Below are 17,932 nucleotides of genomic sequence, written 5' to 3' on the forward strand. Positions count from 1 at the left end.
TCATGTGCTGAATCTTTCTTTCCCAAAAAGAAACAAATGCCTGCCATAAGCAGTTGCATAGCCTTAATTTCCAGCTCACATAGTGATAAAAACAAACTTTTAAACGTTGTAACCACTTCTCCGTAGCTTTTTGCTGGTGTCTTGTTTTCTGTTGTTTTGGACATGCCTTCTTGTATTTGAGAACATTTATAGTAGCCTGAAAACAGATTTTTCTTGTAATATAATTCAAGACATTTGCTACCAAATGTTGTTTATGTCACGTGGCAGCACTGACAGCTGGAATTCTTCCTGCTCTTTCACTTGTGTGGTACTAATTGTATGTGGTCTTAAACTTCCCCTCTTGCATCTGCTTCTGTTGACACATTGAGGCCCCCTCTGCCCTCCAGTATGATGCAGCCCAGCCTTAAATTGATCCATTAATCTGATCTCTTCCCCTTGTAGCTTCATTTCTATTTGGTAAATCTGAAATTATTTATTTAAGGCATTTTAACCCAATCAATTTTTATATTCATATTTTAATCAATTCCTTAGCCCAACAAAATTAAATGAAAGTTCTGTTTTAATAACAGACCTTATGATAATGGCAGTGTTGGCATGTTAATATAGAGAGAAAAATTTATTTTCACTGTGTTAAATTCATTCTGCGGTCAAAGACCCTTTTGCTCTTAAGTGAACAAGAGCAGCATCAGTGATGCAAAACGTCTGGAAATTTGAAGTCATGGTGGGGAGTGTGTGTTTTATCCTGTTGTCCCCTCATCTCCAAGAAAAAGTCACGTGCAATACTTTCCTATAAAACAAACTTCTTTACTGATTTAACGGCATAAAACATACCATTTATCATTTAGCATATAAAATTGTACTATTTGGCATATTCATGGAATTGAAAATTACAGATGTCTTCATTTTCTGTAAGAAAAATTACAAGCAGACATAATACATGAGAAAAAGTTGCAAACTCCTGTACCTGGATGCAGGAAGTGAGTGCCGTGTAAATTGAAAGCAGTGGCAAAAGTCATGAATAAGAAAGATCCAAGTGGGCAGCCATGTTGGTCTGAAGCAGTTGAACAAAGTAGGAGTCAAGTTGCACCTTTAAGACCAACCCAGTTTTTTTCAGAACGTAAGTTCTAAATAAAACTTGGTTGGTCTTAAAGGTGCAACTTGACTCCTGCCATGAATAAGAAAGGGTAGAGTGCACTCCTAGTGATCCCAGTGAGGTGTTGCAGGCAAGAAATGAACAAGAGGCGTCTGTCTTTCCCTTCCTCTGCATAGCGATCCAGGTCTTCCTTGGTAGTCTCCCAACCAAGTGCTAACCAGGGCCGACCCTAATTAGTTCTCAAGCTCTGGTAAGACCAGTCTAAACTGGGCTATTTGGACTCCTGAGCTTTCCTAAGCATTCAACATTAATGAAAGTCGGGCTCAACGCACAAAAGGTGATTGAAAAACATCATCTAATTTACCATATATATAAGCAAATGTAGTACTTACTTCATCTTTCTAGCGGCCATTGTGTTTTTCTGATATTTAACGGTTAAGTATTATGAAAAGAACTTGGCAAACCCCTAAATGGATTGGCATTAGGAAAACGCTAACCACTGTTACCATAGAATGTTGGATGTTCTCCAGATATCTGTCTGTAACAATTCTAAGTAATATCGGTTTCAAGTATGTAAAATCATACTGTTCAAACTTTTAGTTCCAGTTCTCCTTTGCATAACATTATTTTTACCCTCAAGGGAAAATAAAACATTCCCCTCAATGTTGATTGCTATCTTTTCCCTTTCAGAACTTATTAAGGAGAGAGTGTAGTAGCTCTTGGGAAATACTGAATCATTGGAACGCCCATGAAGAAAGCACAGGAAGGAGTCATTCTCTAACTGTGCAGATATTTTGTTTTCTTTTTTGATGTAGATTAACTAGCATTCTTCACTTGATAACTGTCAAATCCTGAAGCCAATTTTGGCAACAGCATTGCCCTGAAAATATTTACAGGGTTTTGTTTGGTTGCTTGAACACTCAAAGAAGTGACTACTTGAAATTATCAGAGAGTGAAAGCAGTGCTTAAAAACATCATGGTGTTTTTAATGTTTTGCTAGAGCAACCTGTAGCAGTCATGCAATTATTCCTGGTTTGTATATTTAATCTTAATGCCTTTAGTTTTTAAAAAGTTTCAGTTATGCTAAGGTTTTTAATGTTATTGTTAAATATCTTTAATAAAAACCTGGAGTTATTTTTACATGAAAAGATAAAAACCAGTGAGTATCCATAGCTCCATGTTCATTCCTTTTTTTTTTTTAACTTCATACTTGCAAAACATTTTAAAATTGTGTTGCTTTTGAAGAGTTCTATTTCTGGCTATCTTTTTTGTCTCAAAATTATTTAGGGCGGGGGTTAGCATCTGTGTAAAACAGGTTTGTTTCAGTGTCCAGTGCATTTTCTGTGGAGTGCCAATTAGAACATAATGAATAAAGCTGAGCATTTTCCTAAATTATTGTAAAAGACAAATGCTTGTACTTGTAGCGCAAAGCCCTCGTCCCAAATGACAAAATGCACTGGCCACAGCAAACAATCTCCTGCAAACAAGGCATGAAGTGCTTTGTGTATGGGGTTTTTTCATTGTTGTTGTTGTAATTTTTTAAGCTGTAAGCTTTTATATAAAATATTTTGACATCACCAAACTCTTCCCTTAGCCTGAACCATCTGTTTGCCTGTGCAGAAACAATTCTGAAAGCAGTACATTCTGAATTTTGTTTTGAATTCAAAACTTTGGTGATGCCCACTCTTTCCACATATGAAATCATTCACTTGATCTGGTTGCTGATATCACACTGCTTCTCACATTCCTGTCATCTTGTGCTTTCTGTTGGCTTTGGTGCGTGTTTGAGTTTCAGGGAAGTGAATCAATGACATAAGAGGCAGTTTTAGAATCTTCATGGTCACACTGACTTCTCCATCTGATTTAGGTTAAAACGGCATTTCCAGAGAGTGCTTTCAATCTGCATCTGCTGATTATTCAGGCTGCCTGTGCCACAGGGCTTTCCCCAGTTCTCTCCTCACTCGTTTTTATAGTTAATATTTTCTTATTGGCTCTGAGAATACAAAAATGCAGTGTGTGAGCCATTTCACAATAGAGGAGTGGTTGTGCTTTTACAAATTGAACATATGAAGCTGCCTTATACTGAATCAGACCTTTGGTCCATCAAAGTCAGTATTGTCTTCTCAGACTGGCAGCGGCTCTCCAGGGTCTCAAGCTGAGGTTTTTCACACCTATTTGCCTGGACCCTTTTTTGGAGATGCCAGGGATTGAACCTGGGACCTTCTGCTTCCCAAGCAGATGCTCTACCACTGAGCCACTGTTCCTCCCTGGATTGTAGTCATTGATTCAGTTCTCAGTTGTATATATGCATGGTTTAGTGTGCTGTAAACTTGCCTCTGTGGGTGTTCTAGCCATTGTACTGACTTTAATTCATGTAATTGTTCTTGATATTGCAGTGGACTAAAGAGGATGGACATAGAACTGCCACCTCTGCTGTCCCAAATTTATTTGTTCCATTGAACACTAATCCAAAGGAGGTCCAAGAAATGAGGAACAAGGTATGTACTACTGACACACCTGAATGATTTTGATAGTTTTTGAAATGTTGATTGGTACTGAGTTTTTATGCTCAGGAATGTTAAATTTCTCTTCGTTGGTATCATTCAGGTGTAATAAAGAGGATAATTGCTTGACAGAAAAAGGTAACGGTCAGGGGGAACAGGAAAGAAGTCAAAAAAATGCAGTTATCAGAACAGGTGCTTCTGCTGTGTAGGGTTTGCCTTTCAACTTAGCCTAATAACCTGCGGGGCCTGTCTACTCCCTCTAGTTGGCAAGAAGCACACAGTCCCTCTTGGCGTTGCCTAATGGTGTCAAATATGCTGCTGAGGTAGCAGCTTTTTAAAAAATAGCAAGGATCAAGTCATCATTCCTCACCTTCCCCACCCCCAGATTTAAGAACATAAGAGAAGGCATGTTGGATCAGGCCAGTGGCCCATCCGGTCCAATACTCTGTATCAAATAGTGGCCAAAAATCCCAGGTGCCATCAGGAGGTCCATCAGTGGGGCCAGGACACTAGAAGCCCTCCCACTGCCCCCCCCAGCACCAAGAATACAGAGCATCACTGTTCCAAACATAAGAACATAAGAGAAGCCATATTGGAACAAGCCAATGGCCCATCCAGTCCAACACTCTGTGTCACACAGTGGCCAAAAAACCCAGGTGCCATCAGGAGATCCACCATTGGGGCCAGGACACTAGACACCCTCCCACTGTTGCCCCCTCCCCAGCATCAAGAATACAGAGCATCATTGCCCCAGACAGAGAGTTCCATCTATACCCTGTGGCTAATAGCTTCTGATGGACTTCTGCTCCATATGTTTATCTAATCTCTTCTTGAAGAAGTCTATGCTTGTACCTGCCACCACCTCCTGTGGCAGTGAATTCCATGTGTTAATTACCCTTTGGGTTCAGAAGTACTTCTTTTTATCTGTTCTAACCCAACTGCTCAGCAATATCATTGAGTGTCTACAAGTTGTTGTATTGTGAGAAAGGAAGAAAAGTACTTCTTTCTCTAACTTCTTTATCCCATGCATAATCTTGTAGACCTCTATCATGTCATCCCTCAGTCAACGTTTCTTCAAGCTAAAGAGTCCCGTTCTGTGGCTCATACATAGATTAGACACATGATTCTTTCTGCTGCTGGTATGAATTTCATGCTATTTGTCTCTTACAGATCCGGGAGCAAAACTTGCAAGACATTAAAACTGCTGGTCCCCAGTCGCAGGTTCTTTCTGGGGTTGTTGTGGACAGAAACCTTGTACAGGTGAGGACAAGGGCTACTTAAAATACCAGCTTAGAGGTAATTTGAGGTATCTTCCTGCTGTCACCTAATGCATCACTATGAAATTATTCTTTAATTGGCAGAGAGTAACTGTGTATAAGGTGAGTGTTAGAGGTAATGTTTTGCTGTCTTTGCAACCTTGCTTAGGGTCAGAACCGTAGCAGAAGCATGAGTGAGCTGCCATTGCAGTGCATGAGACGCCCAGGCTGCTTTCCAGTGGGCTGAAACCCCCTTCTGAACTAGTCAGGCTTTATGTCACTGATTGGATTTGAAAATAAGAGTGAAAATCTATTATCTTGTCCATAGTCTTATCACAAATGAAATCTTTGTTGCAAACTATGGATTCATGAGAAGCAGGAATTGGAAGGTGTCGTTTTACATGCCTTCTGTTTAACAGATTATAAAGTTATGTTTTATCCTTAATGGTAGCTCAGCAAATTTGAGTGATAACTGGCTTTTAAAAATGCACATTATGAAGTTTGACTAGTTATCATCATGGCCAGGGCATCTTGGGTTGGGGTTAACACATGTGTGCACGTTGCTTTGTTTTCACTGCTTCTGAATCCACCAGTAACTATTTCTGCATGCTCTTTAGCCCATATCATACTGCTTTTTAGGCAATAAAGAAAAGCCCAAGCTTAGTTTGCTGTGTTCACTCAATTTCCTGTTACAGGATGCTCCCCTCTCAGACTGTACGGAAACAATTGAAGGGCTCGATCCCACAGAGCAGGCCTCTAGTCCTGCTAAACCTCTCTCTGTTAGAAAGGTACTTACTGCCCTGTCACACTGCTCTGAATGCTGTTGTTTGCTTTCTTCCTTTTGTTTTACCCTGATCTGTGACTTCTCAGGGCTTGTCTGTATGTGTCAGGAGGGGCAGGTGGATCTACAAATTACATATGCGAATATATATTTGATGGAAACTGTAAAACACCCTTAGAATTAAATATTAAACATGTTAAGTCAATCTTACTAATGTTTTTGCTCTTGGAAGATGGCAAGGGGTTTTTGGGGCGGTTCTGTTCCATGCATGGTCTGTGTTAAGTAACTGTAATTTGAGATCCATTTTCTGCAAGCCTGAGTAGTCCCAGGTATATGAGTGTAATTCCCCAAATATCCCCAGGTTAAACCATGTAAAGTGTTGCACAAATATGCCTGGTGGTAGCTATTTCCCTGAAAAGAGGCTCAACTTCAAAGACACTTCTTCTAAAGACAGCTTTAGAGACGGCTTGTTAAACTCTTCTCTCACACTGTGCAGTGATCAGATTTAACATGGGAGTGTGTTCCTAGATGATACTGATCGTGTGGATGCTTTACCATCTGGTTTTCAACCTCGATTTGGGACTCCAAACTGCTTTAGCTGCCCTAGTGTATAGTCAGTACAGGGCAGAGCAGTTGGTGTGCATCCTTGTTGGAGTTCTTCTGAGAGTTCAGTTGTTTGCAGTTGCCTGGCTAGTAATGGGGTTGAGTGACATCTTCTTTCTTGAAGGGGGATTCCAGAAAATTGTCCTGGGAGACTGCTCTCTCTCCCCCCCCCCACCTCTCATAGAATCATAGAATTGGAAGGGACCTCCAGGGTCATCTAGTCCAACCCCCTGCACAATGCAGGAAACTCACAAACACCTCCCCCTAAAGTCACAGGATCTTCATTGCTGTCAGATGGCCATCTAGCCTCTGTTTAAAAACCTCCAAGGAAGGAGAGCCCACCACTTCCCAAGGAGGAAGCCTGTTCCACTGAGGAATCGCTCTAACGGTCAGGAAGTTCTTCCTAATGTTGAGCCGGAAACTCTTTTGATTTAATTTCAACCCATTGGTTCTAGTCTGACCTTCTGAGGCCACAGAAAACAATTCCACACCATCCTCTATATGACAGCCCTTCAAGTATTTGAAGATGATGATCATATCACCTCTCAGCCTTCTCCTCTCCAGGCTAAACATGCCCAGGTCCTTCAACCTTTCCTCATAGGATGGTCTCCAGACCCCTCACCATCTTCATTGCCCTCCTCTGGACCTGTTCCAGGTTGTCTATATCCTTCTTAAAATGTGGTGCCCAAAACTGAACACAATACTCCAGGAGAGGTCTTGCCAGAGCAGAGTAAAGCGATACCATCACTTCATGTGATCTGGACACTATACTTCTGTTGATACAGCCCAAAATTGCATTTGCCTTTTTAGCCACCACATCACACTGTTGACTCATGTTCAGCGTATGATCCACTAAGACCCCTAGATCCTTTTTGCATATCCTTACTGCTAAGACAAGTCTCCCCCATCCTATAACCGTGCATTGGATTTTTCCTACCTAAATGCAGAACTTTACATTTATCCCTGTTAAAATTCATTTTATTGATTTTAGCCCAGTTTTCCACCCTTTCAAGGTTATCCTGAATCCTGTTTCTGTCGTCATCTGTGTTTGCAACCCCTCTCAATTTAGTATCATCTGCAAATTTAATAAGCATTCCCTCTATTCCTTCATCCAAATCATTGATAAAGATGTTGAACAAAACAGGTCTCAGGACAGATCCTTGAGGCACTCCACTTGTCACTCCTCTCCAAGAGGATGAGGAACCATTCACAAGCACTCTTTGGGTGCGACCTGTCAACCAGTGACAGATCCACCTAACGGTAACAGGATCCAAACCACATTTTACCAACTTGTCAACAAGGACAATATGTGGAACCTTCTCCAAAGCCTTACTGAAATCAAGATAAACGACGTCTACAGCCAGTCATTTATTTGAGCTGGGGATGTTTAGCCTGGAGAGCAGGTGGCTGAGAGGTGATATGATCACCATCTCTCTCTCTGTCTCACTCTCTCTCACACACACACATAAATATGCACGTTGCTCTACACTACACAGATCTACACGGCTCCATCTTGCCCCTGGTACTTCATATCTGACACTCAGCCCTGTTTATCTTTACCGTTGAACATGAAGGAGGAATTCTGCCTGTAAGGGTGCTTGAACTGGATCACCAAGCATACTTGATAAGGAAGTAGTTAAGAATCAGTCTAATCCTGCGGTTCTTTTATCCAGTACTGGTCCAGGTGGCGCTGGTAGTCAAGTGTGTCTTTTGCCAGATGCACCCTCAGGTGCCCATGATGGATAATCGTATCATACTTCACTGGGCTAGAAAAGTGTTCAGAAGCTACATTTGATGCAGCTGCTAGACTGGCATTTCAATGCCCAGTTAACAATCTGGAAGTGAACTTGACTTCTGTTGGGGTTCTTAGCTCATGTTGATTTATGGAGAGGTCTAGCTGTCTGGATGCAGGATGCTCTCTTTAAGCTCTTTCTCAGTGGTCCTTCTCCGTGTTTCCCCACCATCGGAGTGTTGTTCAGAAGAACTTACACGGCTAATCTTTAGTATTCAGGTTGATGTTACACACTTTGTTACATACCGTCATAAATGGAGAGAGATGCTGTGCAGTTAGGTATACAAACTGCCAGCAATTAAGCAAACATTTGCAGTTGTATTTTCAGTCTGGTTGAAAATATATTTGTCAATCAATTAAGTGACTGAAGTAAATTGTTCAAATGGCCTGTGTGACATCTTTCTTTTTATTCATCATGTTGCCCACTGACACCTTTTGTGGTGTCCACAGAGTGTTTTCAGAAGTGGGGGTTAAGTGGGGATTTTGCCCAGCCAGGTTTCTTATTAGCCTCTGGAGATTTGATTGGTTGTGCGGATTTTTTTTAAAAAGTTGCTTTGGTAGCAGCTGCCACCACGGCACAAGAATCTTCACTACATGAATGAAGGTAAGCTGTGGCAGCCATTTTGTGTCTGTCTCCACCTGCTGCAGCGGCCATTTTGTGACTGTACCATGCTATGTCAGAATTCCAAAGGTGTCCACAAGCTCAAAAGGGTTGGGGAGCCATGCTGTCCATCATTGTTTTATAAGGCTGAGATCATGTCTGTCTGTAGTAGAGGCAAAATCATTGCATTCTGTAACCAAAGTAAGAGCCATGACAGCCTTTTCAGTATTTTTGAAGAGCAGAGAACACATTGGACAGCTGTAGCCTGCCCTCGCCCCCCATTTGCTAGATGCAAAACTCAAGGTAAAGGAGAAAGTTATGAAAGTCCTCGTCTGAGATAAGCCCTTCATGGACTGCAAGGTGGGGGAAGGATGTAGCTGTCAACTTGCCAGAGGAACAGACAGAAAATGACTTTTCATGGGATGAATTCCCTCCTGTCTTTCCAGTGCTGGGGCACTGAAGTTGGTTTAGTTTCCAGACCAGTCACTGTGGCTTAGTGGTTAGAGTGTCAAACTAGGATCTGGAAGACCCAGGTTCAAATTCCAACATGGGAGCTTGCTTGGTGACCTTGGGCCAGACACCCACTCTCAGCCTAACCTACGTCACAGGGTAGTTGTGAGGACAAAATGGAGGCGAGACGAACAGTGTAAGGGAGAGAGAATGAAGTCAACAATCAGTTATATTCTCTCACATGTGGAGGTGGTGTTGAAAAGTCTTTCTTTCCTGGGTGGGTTTAATTAGTGTTTGGTGCTAAGTTATTTTGAGTAGGCAGCTGGGTAATTTAGGAAATCTGTTCCATCTGCTTCCTAGGCAGTGCTTTTAAACATCAAGTTTTGGGTCTGATACTGCTGATTGAGAGTGGATCTTGTGCAAGAGAAACACTGGACATACAGAGCTAGATTCAAGTTCAGTAGCACCTTAAGACCAGCATGATTTCCGGGGAGTTCTCACTCTCAACCCCCCTGGAGATCTTGTTGGTCTTGAAGGTGTTCCTGGGCTTGAGGCTGCAGACCAGCACAGCTGCCCACCGGAAACTGGATGCCTCCTGCAGCGTAGCCAACTGAAGGCCTAAGAGAAGGGGTTGGTTCCTACACCACTGCTGTGAATGCAAGTGGATCGCTGACCTCTCTGGTGCCAGGTGCATCGAGTAAAAAAGATAAATCTTACCAACTTTAAATCTTCTCTGTTTTATTTCTGGTCAGACTCACACCATTTTTCTTCTGTTGTTTTGGCGCTGAGGCATTGTCCACACTCTCTAGGTTAATTGGTTAAAGACCTATCTTTGCTTTCAACCAGGGAGAACTGGTGACGGCATCCAAAGCAATAATTGAGAAGGAGTACCAGCCAAGAGTCATTGTGAGCACAACGGGACCAAACCCCTTCAACAAGCTCACAGACAGGGAACTGGAAGAATACCGCAAAGAAGTGGAAAGGAAGCAGAAGCAATCAGAAGGTTGGTGTGTTGCCAGAGACTCCTTTGGACAGCTGTGGAATTAAGATGATGGGAATGCAGAGTTTAGTGCGCTGCCTGGCTTGCTTGCCCTGCTGTCCCCATGGTCTGCCTTCAGAATCTGGTGGGCAGCTGATAAAAGCAGGTGCTTCGCTGCTGTTGTTGCCATAGTGGCCCTCAGCAGAGCCTGTATGGGAACATTTCATTGGGTTGCAGTTTTTCTGGTGACTTCACAAAAACGTGTAGTTCTCTTGCTCAGAGTTACAGATAAATGTCACCTGTAGTGCTTGGAGGCCTTGCGAATCAGACACAGTTTTGCCACAGCAATTCCTGGCAGCTCAAATTGCAAAGCACCATTGTTCATGGACCCAGAGCTCCCCCCCCCTGTGGACACAAAGCAGAGCTGTGGGGGACGAGCTGTGGACAGCCGCAAAGCTTTGGGAAGAGCAAAATGGCACATTCCCAGAAGGGGCCTGACCAGCCTCCAGGAGGCTTCCCAAGGCAAGGAGTCAAAAGTAATGAGCTGAATGAGGGTGGAAAAGCTGGAACTGAATGCTGACAAAACAGGTTTGGGGTGAGTAGAGAGGCAGACCAAGGACCTGCAATCTTCCATGTCTTGGATTGGGTGATACCCCTCCCCCTTGAAGAGCCAGGTTCACAGCTTGGGAATGCTGCTCAATACCCATTAGGGGAGGGCGGGATATAAATTTGATAAAATAAAACACATCAGTCACCTTAGGAAACTAGGTGGCTGCACCGGCTTGGAGCGCTTTTGCCCAGCTTTGGCTGCTGCATCAGCGGCACCCATTCCTAGTTAAGCCCGATCTGGCCAAAATGATTCATGTCTTAGTTGCATCTAGAGAGGACTATTGAAGTGCACTCAGCTTGGGGTTTTCCTTGAAGAGTGTTTGGAAGCTGCAGCTGTTGCAGAATCCTGTGGTTAGACTGCTGCTTGGGGCCAGCTATGGGAAGCATATGACCCTGATACTACAGCAATTATACTGCCTTTTTACCTGCTCCTGAGTCCAATTCAAAGTGTTGGTTTTGTCCCTCAAAGCCCTACGTGGCTTGCAACCGGGCTGTCTGAAGGAGTGTCTTCTCCTTTACATTCCTGTCTAGGAATTATCCCACAAATCACACACATTTGTCTGGTGGGCACCAGGGCTTTTTTTGTAGTAGGAACTCCTTTGCATATTAGGCCATGCACCCCTAATGTAGCCAATCCTCCTGGAGCTTACAGTAGGCCCTGTACTGTAAGCTCTTGGAGGATTGGCTACATCAGGGGTGTGTGGCCTAATACGCAAAGGAGTTTCTGCCACAAAAAAGCCCTGGTGGACATACACGAGAGGGCCTTTTCAGTGGCAGCCCCACAGTTATGGGACATTGTCCTCTGGGAGGTGGACCTGGCAGGCCTCTCACGGTTGATCTTCAGGAGTCAGTTGAAGACAGTTTTATTTGGGACTGTATTTGGCTAATTTAGGTTTTATTTATTGGCAATCCTAATTGGGTTCTTAAAAATTGTAACCTTTTATGGGGTTTTATCGTTGTTTTAGCTATATTGTTTTTATGGTGTGTTTTATAATTTGATTTCTGTTGTGAGCCACCCTGAGTTCTGCAAGGGAGAAAGGCAGATAATAAATGTTTTAAATCAGGGGTGGGGAACCTTTTTTCTGCCAAGGGCCACATGGATATTTATAACATCTTTCACGGGTCATAAAAATTATCAACTTGAAAAACAGTGCTCCGCCAAGGGAGAATGATTCAGGCCAGCAAAATTAATGCAAATTGTTTTTCTGTTTGAAGTCATGTGGGGAGAGCCTGGTCTGGCACACATACACACACACACACACACACACACCCGACCTGCCACCCTAGGCAAATGCATAGGTCCAGAGCTTTTGTAGAAAAAGCCCAGCAGGAACTCAGTGGCATATTAGGCCACACCATCTGGGATAATCAAGTGCAAACTGAACTGTGACAGTAACTTTTCCAGGCCCTGCAGCAATTCTGGCCGAACAGCTAGGCAGGCCCCAGGAAGGCTGCCGCACAGTACATCTGGGCCCTGTGATCCCTGCCTGGCCCTGGGGAGGTTGCTGCACAGCGCAGCTGGGCCCCACGAGCCTCACTGGCCAGTCAGGCCCCAGGGGGCTGCCACATGGCTCGGTTTGGCCCAGTAATCCCCGAGGGCCACACCAAGTGACCTCGAGGGCTGTATACAGCCCTTGGGATGGGGCTTCCCCACCCCTGTTTTAAATAAATAAAAGCTTTGCTCCTTTCTCCCTCCACCGCTGCCCCCAGCATGCCCAGAGAGACCTTCTGTCGGATAGGCAAGCAACTCCTTTGTGGGTAGTTTCAATATTTTGAAGCCCCACCTTAATACAAAGCTGCACTGATGCCAGATTACAGATTTCTTATCTAGATACCTGCAACAATTGCTCTGAATTCTTCTCTAGAATAGGAAAGATCAGCAGGATCTCAGGATCTCAGCTTAAGAATAATGTCCCTTGTTGTGCCTGGCTGGAACACACACTGCATCATGTTCCCAATTTGCAGACGTGCCAGCCCCCAAAATGTCAGACAGTAGACAGTGAAATAATCATTCCCAAACCGGAGGTGTCAGTTGATGTCCTGTTGCTAAATCTGGGTTACTTGAGCTACATACATACACACACACACACACACACACATACATACATACATACATTGTTGTTCAGTTGCACAGTCGAGTGACTCTTTGCGACCCCATGGACCAAGTCACGCCAGGCCCTCCTGTCTTCCACCATCCTCTGAAGTCTGCTCAAATTCGTGTTAGTTACATCAGTAACGCTGTCCAGCCATCTCCTGTTTTGACGTCCCCTTCTGCTTTTGCCTTCTGTCTTTCCCAGCATCAGGATCTTCTCTTCTCCAGGGAGTGCTCCCTTCTCATTTGGGGGCCAAAGTATTTGAGCTTCAGCTCCAGCATCTGACCTTCCAGGGAACAGTCTGGGTTGATTTCCCTTAGGACTGACTGACTGGATCTTCTTGCAGTCCAAGGGACTCTCAAGATTTTTCTCCAGCACATCTCAAAAGCATCTGTTCTTCTATGCTCAGCCTTCATACATACATACATATGTCTTTATTGGAATATCAGCAATCACAAAATGGTTAGGATACTTGAGCTGTTAAGGATTGTTTAGCAGACTACAGACTACATTTTGCTATTTGTAAAAGTAGGAGTTTGGTTTCTCCATGGGGCTGCTCTTTAATTGACTTTGTTCTTGGCAAGTGCTGAGCAGACCTCATTGTTGAGGCTTACATTTTATTGGTTTCTCTGAATTACCTAATTATGAATGCAGAAATTGGACAAATGAGGAAGCATTTTGAATTCATTCCATTTCTGGTCCTAGCAGATAAGCTTCCTTCAAGCATTGCTTCCTGTGAATGGGTCCAGAGCCCCTTTGGCCTCAGCTGAGTCAGTGGCTCACCTTCCTCATTTAACAAGGACACTGCTGTGGCATGTGTGCCAAGGAAGAGGCCATCATTGTAACTCAGTGGCATTCACATTTTTATTCACAGTAGAAATTGGCTTCTGGTCAGAATTATCCTTTAGCAAAGATCTTGTGTGCCTATGAGACAACTTTTCTTCTTGCCAAGCACCACTGATTGTTTGACTTCTGTCTCCTGGCACATTTTGTAGAAGATTCCGAAGATGCCAGCCAACCGAGAGAAGAGACTCCTGCTGACCACCCTGCTGCCTGTCTCCTGCCCAGCACTCCGGTCAAGCTGCAGGAAGGTACGACCGGCAGAGCTACAGGGGTTGCTTCCTGTTGGGGCACCTCTGTTTCCATGCTTGGGGGAAAGAATGTTTTTGTCTTCGACGGTGTAGAGCTCTGTAGCTGAATGTGTTGGTGGTTGTGCTCACAATAATAAAGAAATGTGCACGAAGAACATAAAAATGGTCTTGCTGGCTCAGACCAAGGGTTGCATTTCTGCCTGCAGCCAGCCAGTTGTCCCGGGGTGCTTGCAAGCCGTGTGCAGGAAAGTTCTGCCAGAGCACCTGTCTATGTGAGATGTGCTCAGGGGAACTTTCAGAGATGAAAGCTGCTGATAAACTTTACTTCCCTGGTTTGTCTGATCTTTTTAAAAGATGAGCTTGTGATCAGTGTCACATTTTGTGCCAGAGAATTCAAAGGTTACCTGTGTGACTTGACCTTACAATCAATCATTTTTTTGAGGGGGGAGAGGGGAGATATTTTCTCTCTCACAAACAATACCAGGGACAGCACTGTAGACGTCTGTCTTTTGTCCCTTCAGTTTTGTAAGCAGAGAAGTCCCATGTGCACTGAAAGGGCTCTAACCACATGGTCACTTTCTGGGCCTTTTTGAGATGGGGTTGTTCAGAATTCCAGATGGTGTTTGAATTGTGGCAGTGCTGGAGTTGCCACGAGCGGCTTGCTCTCTGGTGGTTTTATTCTCCAGTTGTTTTTCAAGTAATGCCCTTTTCACTGCTGAAGCACACTAGTGAATTTCCACTGAGCTTTCTTGGATCATCACAGCCAAATTGAGCTGAGTCAATACATACCCTGTCAGTATTAGGAGTGTGCTTTTGTTTTTACTGGGATTTTTTGGTTGAGGTCTATTGGACCCCAAAAATTGTTTGGTATGTTTGAAAAGCCCGGATCCCAATCCCAGTATGGTACTGGGGTCCAGGATTTTTCAGAAATCTCAAATTTTTTCAGGTCCAGCAGACCCAAGAAGAAAAATACCAGCTAAATAAACAGCCTGGCCCTGGGGCTGGCTTGGCTTGGCTTCTCCTGCAGCAGGGTTTTAACTGTGCTGGCCCCAGGAGCTGCATGTGTCTGGGAGGGCTTCTCTTGCAGGGTGGTTTAAACTGTGCTTCAGGAGAAGCTGGCCCCAGGAGCTGCTGTTCCGTGGCTAGCAGGTTGCTCCCTGCAGCACAGCATTTTTGGGGCTGGTTTCTCCTGAGGTCTGGTTTAAACCAGGCTGCACCAAGCAGAGCCAGCGGGAACAGTCTGCTTCCCCGGCACAGCTGATCCTTGGGCTGCCCTTTAAAGTTTAAAGGGACTGCAGTAGAGGCCCAACAAATGGCCAAGATCAGCTGCTTTCGGATCTGTTGGTAATTCCCAAATATATCCAGGATTTTCTTCTTTTGTTTCCTCCTCGCTTCCAGTTTTCCCAAGAAAACCTGGATTTATCTGGGGGATTGAAATATACCCTGAAAATACCAATAAGGTATCTTTTGGATATATTTTCACCTTGGGTATATCTGAATGCACACCCCCTGGTCAGTATGGATGGAAAATTAGGATTTTTGTCCCAGTGTGCATCATTTTGCACTTAACCCTGAAACTCATCTACCACCAGTTAGTATGAAGAGATATTCTGAAGCTCTTCATGTCCAGGAAACTACATAATAACCACTGTATAGAAATCATAGAGCTGGCTTGAAGTTCTTAAATTTGATCATGTTTACACTTTCTCACCACACTGAACTTGAAGCAGATAAGATTGTTGTGATCCCGCAGTTCTTTGTGGATGTGTGGGCTCTGCTGCACACCTGTGCACATGCTTGTGCTCACTTCAACAGAGGCAGAGCTTCATGTGTAGACGGACAGATATGCAGAGCTGCCTCCTCTTGAGGTGAGATGGGGTCTGTTTATCTGACCACCTGTGCACGCTGGCAAATGTGTTGATTTTGCTTGGTTGTTGCACATTTCTTAAGCATTATTGTAACTGGATTACACCTCTGGGCCTAGTTCTCTGTTTCGATTTAGATGCTGGGTTAAACATTTGTTTCCCTTACAGTCTCTGTGTTGCAAGAGCAGTGCCAGAGACCTCTGTTAACCACATTTCAGTGATTTGGATAAACATCAGTTGAGTGTTCAAGCAGGTGTAATCTAAGGTGTTTTGTGTGTTTTCCTTTTACCCTGAGAATTACCACTTGTCTGTTACAAAGCTGTCTGTTCATTCCACCTCATTCTGTATTCTATAAGAATGGTTCTTGCCATTCTTTTAATATAACACAATGGCTGTGATGGATGCATCGATTCTCTACTTGTGCTTTTTTCTTCTTGTGGCTGCGTTACAAACAGGAGGTGGATATGCTAAAGAGTACCTGTTGCCATAGTAAGTACCATCCCACCCCCCTCCCACCCTCAACCTGTCCCTGCTGCTTCCTCTGACTCTTCTGTGCTTTGCTTCATTCTCTGGCATCTTTTGTAATGTTTTCTTTCTGTGTCAGGCTGGTTTGGTTTGGTAAGTTGGGCATTTACATTTTAAAGTATGCTTAACTACTTTGGTTGCTTTACCAGAACAGATCAGTTGGAGTGACATTAGCAAGAGCTGAGTATGTACCACTAGTTGAACCTGAAAATGTCTCCAGAAATTTTTTTTAAAAGGCAGATTCTTTCCTTTTTGAGGCATTCAAATTCTGATTTTGTGCCCAAGGTGTTAATTTCTCCAGCAATGAGGAGGGAGGGAGGATAGTATGCTCTTTTTGGGGGGTGGGGGATTGGTTTGTTTTTTAAATCTCTACTATAAATCTAAAATGGCCTTAGAGGGGCAAACCTGATGTTTCAGATAGATGCTCATCACATTTGTGCTGGCTTTGCAGGGCTCTTGCACACCACTCTTCCCAGGTGTTGACTCCTAGCCATTGTGAGGCGGGAACTTGAGCCTTCCTCCTCCTCTTTGCACAGAATAAATAATCCTCTGAGTCTGGTGGCCTGCACTTCTGCTTCACCCTCTGCAGTCAGGCCTCCTCCGGAGCTCAGTTGCCTGGATTCTGGGGTGGGAAATGTCTTCAGGGTCACACTGTGTAGGTTCATCAGTGGGTTGCTGTGCATGCACAAAGAACTAGAACTGAGCCCAAAACAGCTTTGGCAGCCAGCTGTTTGGCACCCGAAGCAGCTGCCGAGAGCAACAGACTGTCTGGCTCAGTTTTCCTTTGATTGTTATGGCTGCTACACCATTAGGAACTTCCTCCGTCATTTTACTCCCCAGTTTCCCAACTTTCCTCTCTCTTTGGTGGATTTTATGTACACCTTCATGCCCTATAGTGGCAGACAAAACCCTAACCCTAAACTCTTCCAAGGGATCCGATTTTCTCTGACTTGCATCCCTAAATGTTCAGCAAAATGTGCATCAGCATCCTGAAACTTCTTGCAGGGCATTCTTAACAGTGCTTCAAGTCAGAATGCAACACTGTAGAGAAGCAGGCAGGCACAGGCTCTCGTTTGGTTCGCTGGATCACACTGTGCAGCTCCTAGAGGAGCAGAGAGAGACAAACAGCTGGCAGTTTCCCTGGCTGCTCTTTCAAGTTAACTTAGTCAAAGTTTTCCCTTGTGGAGGCATCTAACCACCAGCTGTGCTTGCTTCCCAGGTAGATGTATCATTTGTCTTGGTTTCAACAGGATAGCAGGTCAGGATGGCCGATCTCTCAGGGGTGCATTCCAGGCACACTAGGTTGAAACGCCTGTCCATCTCATCTTGCATAACCTCTTATTCCATAATATAGAGCAACCAGGGCTGCTTCCCAAGCACCAGCGTCAGTTGTGCTTCACAGGGCTCCAGCACTGGGCCAAGGCATCTTTCTCCCATCTTCTCCATGTCGAGGACCTCCCGTTGTAGAGCCAAAGAAGACTACTGCAGCCAGTCATCAGCAGACTGAAGCAAACAGCTGGATGGCCAGCTCCCTTGAGGGCCTGTCCTCTGGCTTCCAGGGGGTCTTCCAAATGCAAAGAAAGTGTCTGTATTTGCATCATTGTTAGATCCCAAGAGCGGCCTGTTAGCCTTGATGTCTCTCTTGACAGAGCTTGGAAGCCAAGTAGGGTCAGCCATAGTTAGTGCTCAG

At 44.2% G+C, this 17,932-nt stretch overlaps 1 protein-coding gene across 11 annotated transcripts in view; it reads left to right on the forward strand.

Annotated features, from left to right (window-relative positions):
* ADD1 (adducin 1) overlaps positions 1-17,932 on the forward strand; it is a 48,079-nt gene that overhangs the window by 24,527 nt on the left and 5,620 nt on the right. For 2 of the 11 annotated variants that reach the window (XM_060246141.1, XM_060246142.1), the window contains exons 10-15: positions 3,490-3,591; positions 4,768-4,857; positions 5,549-5,641; positions 9,927-10,083; positions 13,757-13,852; positions 16,173-16,207. In XM_060246141.1, coding sequence (XP_060102124.1) covers positions 3,490-3,591; positions 4,768-4,857; positions 5,549-5,641; positions 9,927-10,083; positions 13,757-13,852; positions 16,173-16,207 — 573 coding nt within the window. Of the gene's footprint in view, positions 1-3,489; positions 3,592-4,767; positions 4,874-5,546; positions 5,642-9,926; positions 10,084-13,756; positions 13,853-16,172; positions 16,208-17,932 lie in introns of those variants that run through there. The other 9 variants (XM_060246133.1, XM_060246136.1, XM_060246135.1 and 6 more) reach the window with 5 other exon arrangements.

This window comes from Heteronotia binoei, chromosome 9 (assembly GCF_032191835.1).
Source record: "Heteronotia binoei isolate CCM8104 ecotype False Entrance Well chromosome 9, APGP_CSIRO_Hbin_v1, whole genome shotgun sequence".
In the NCBI taxonomy this organism is placed as follows: domain Eukaryota; kingdom Metazoa; phylum Chordata; class Lepidosauria; order Squamata; family Gekkonidae; genus Heteronotia; species Heteronotia binoei.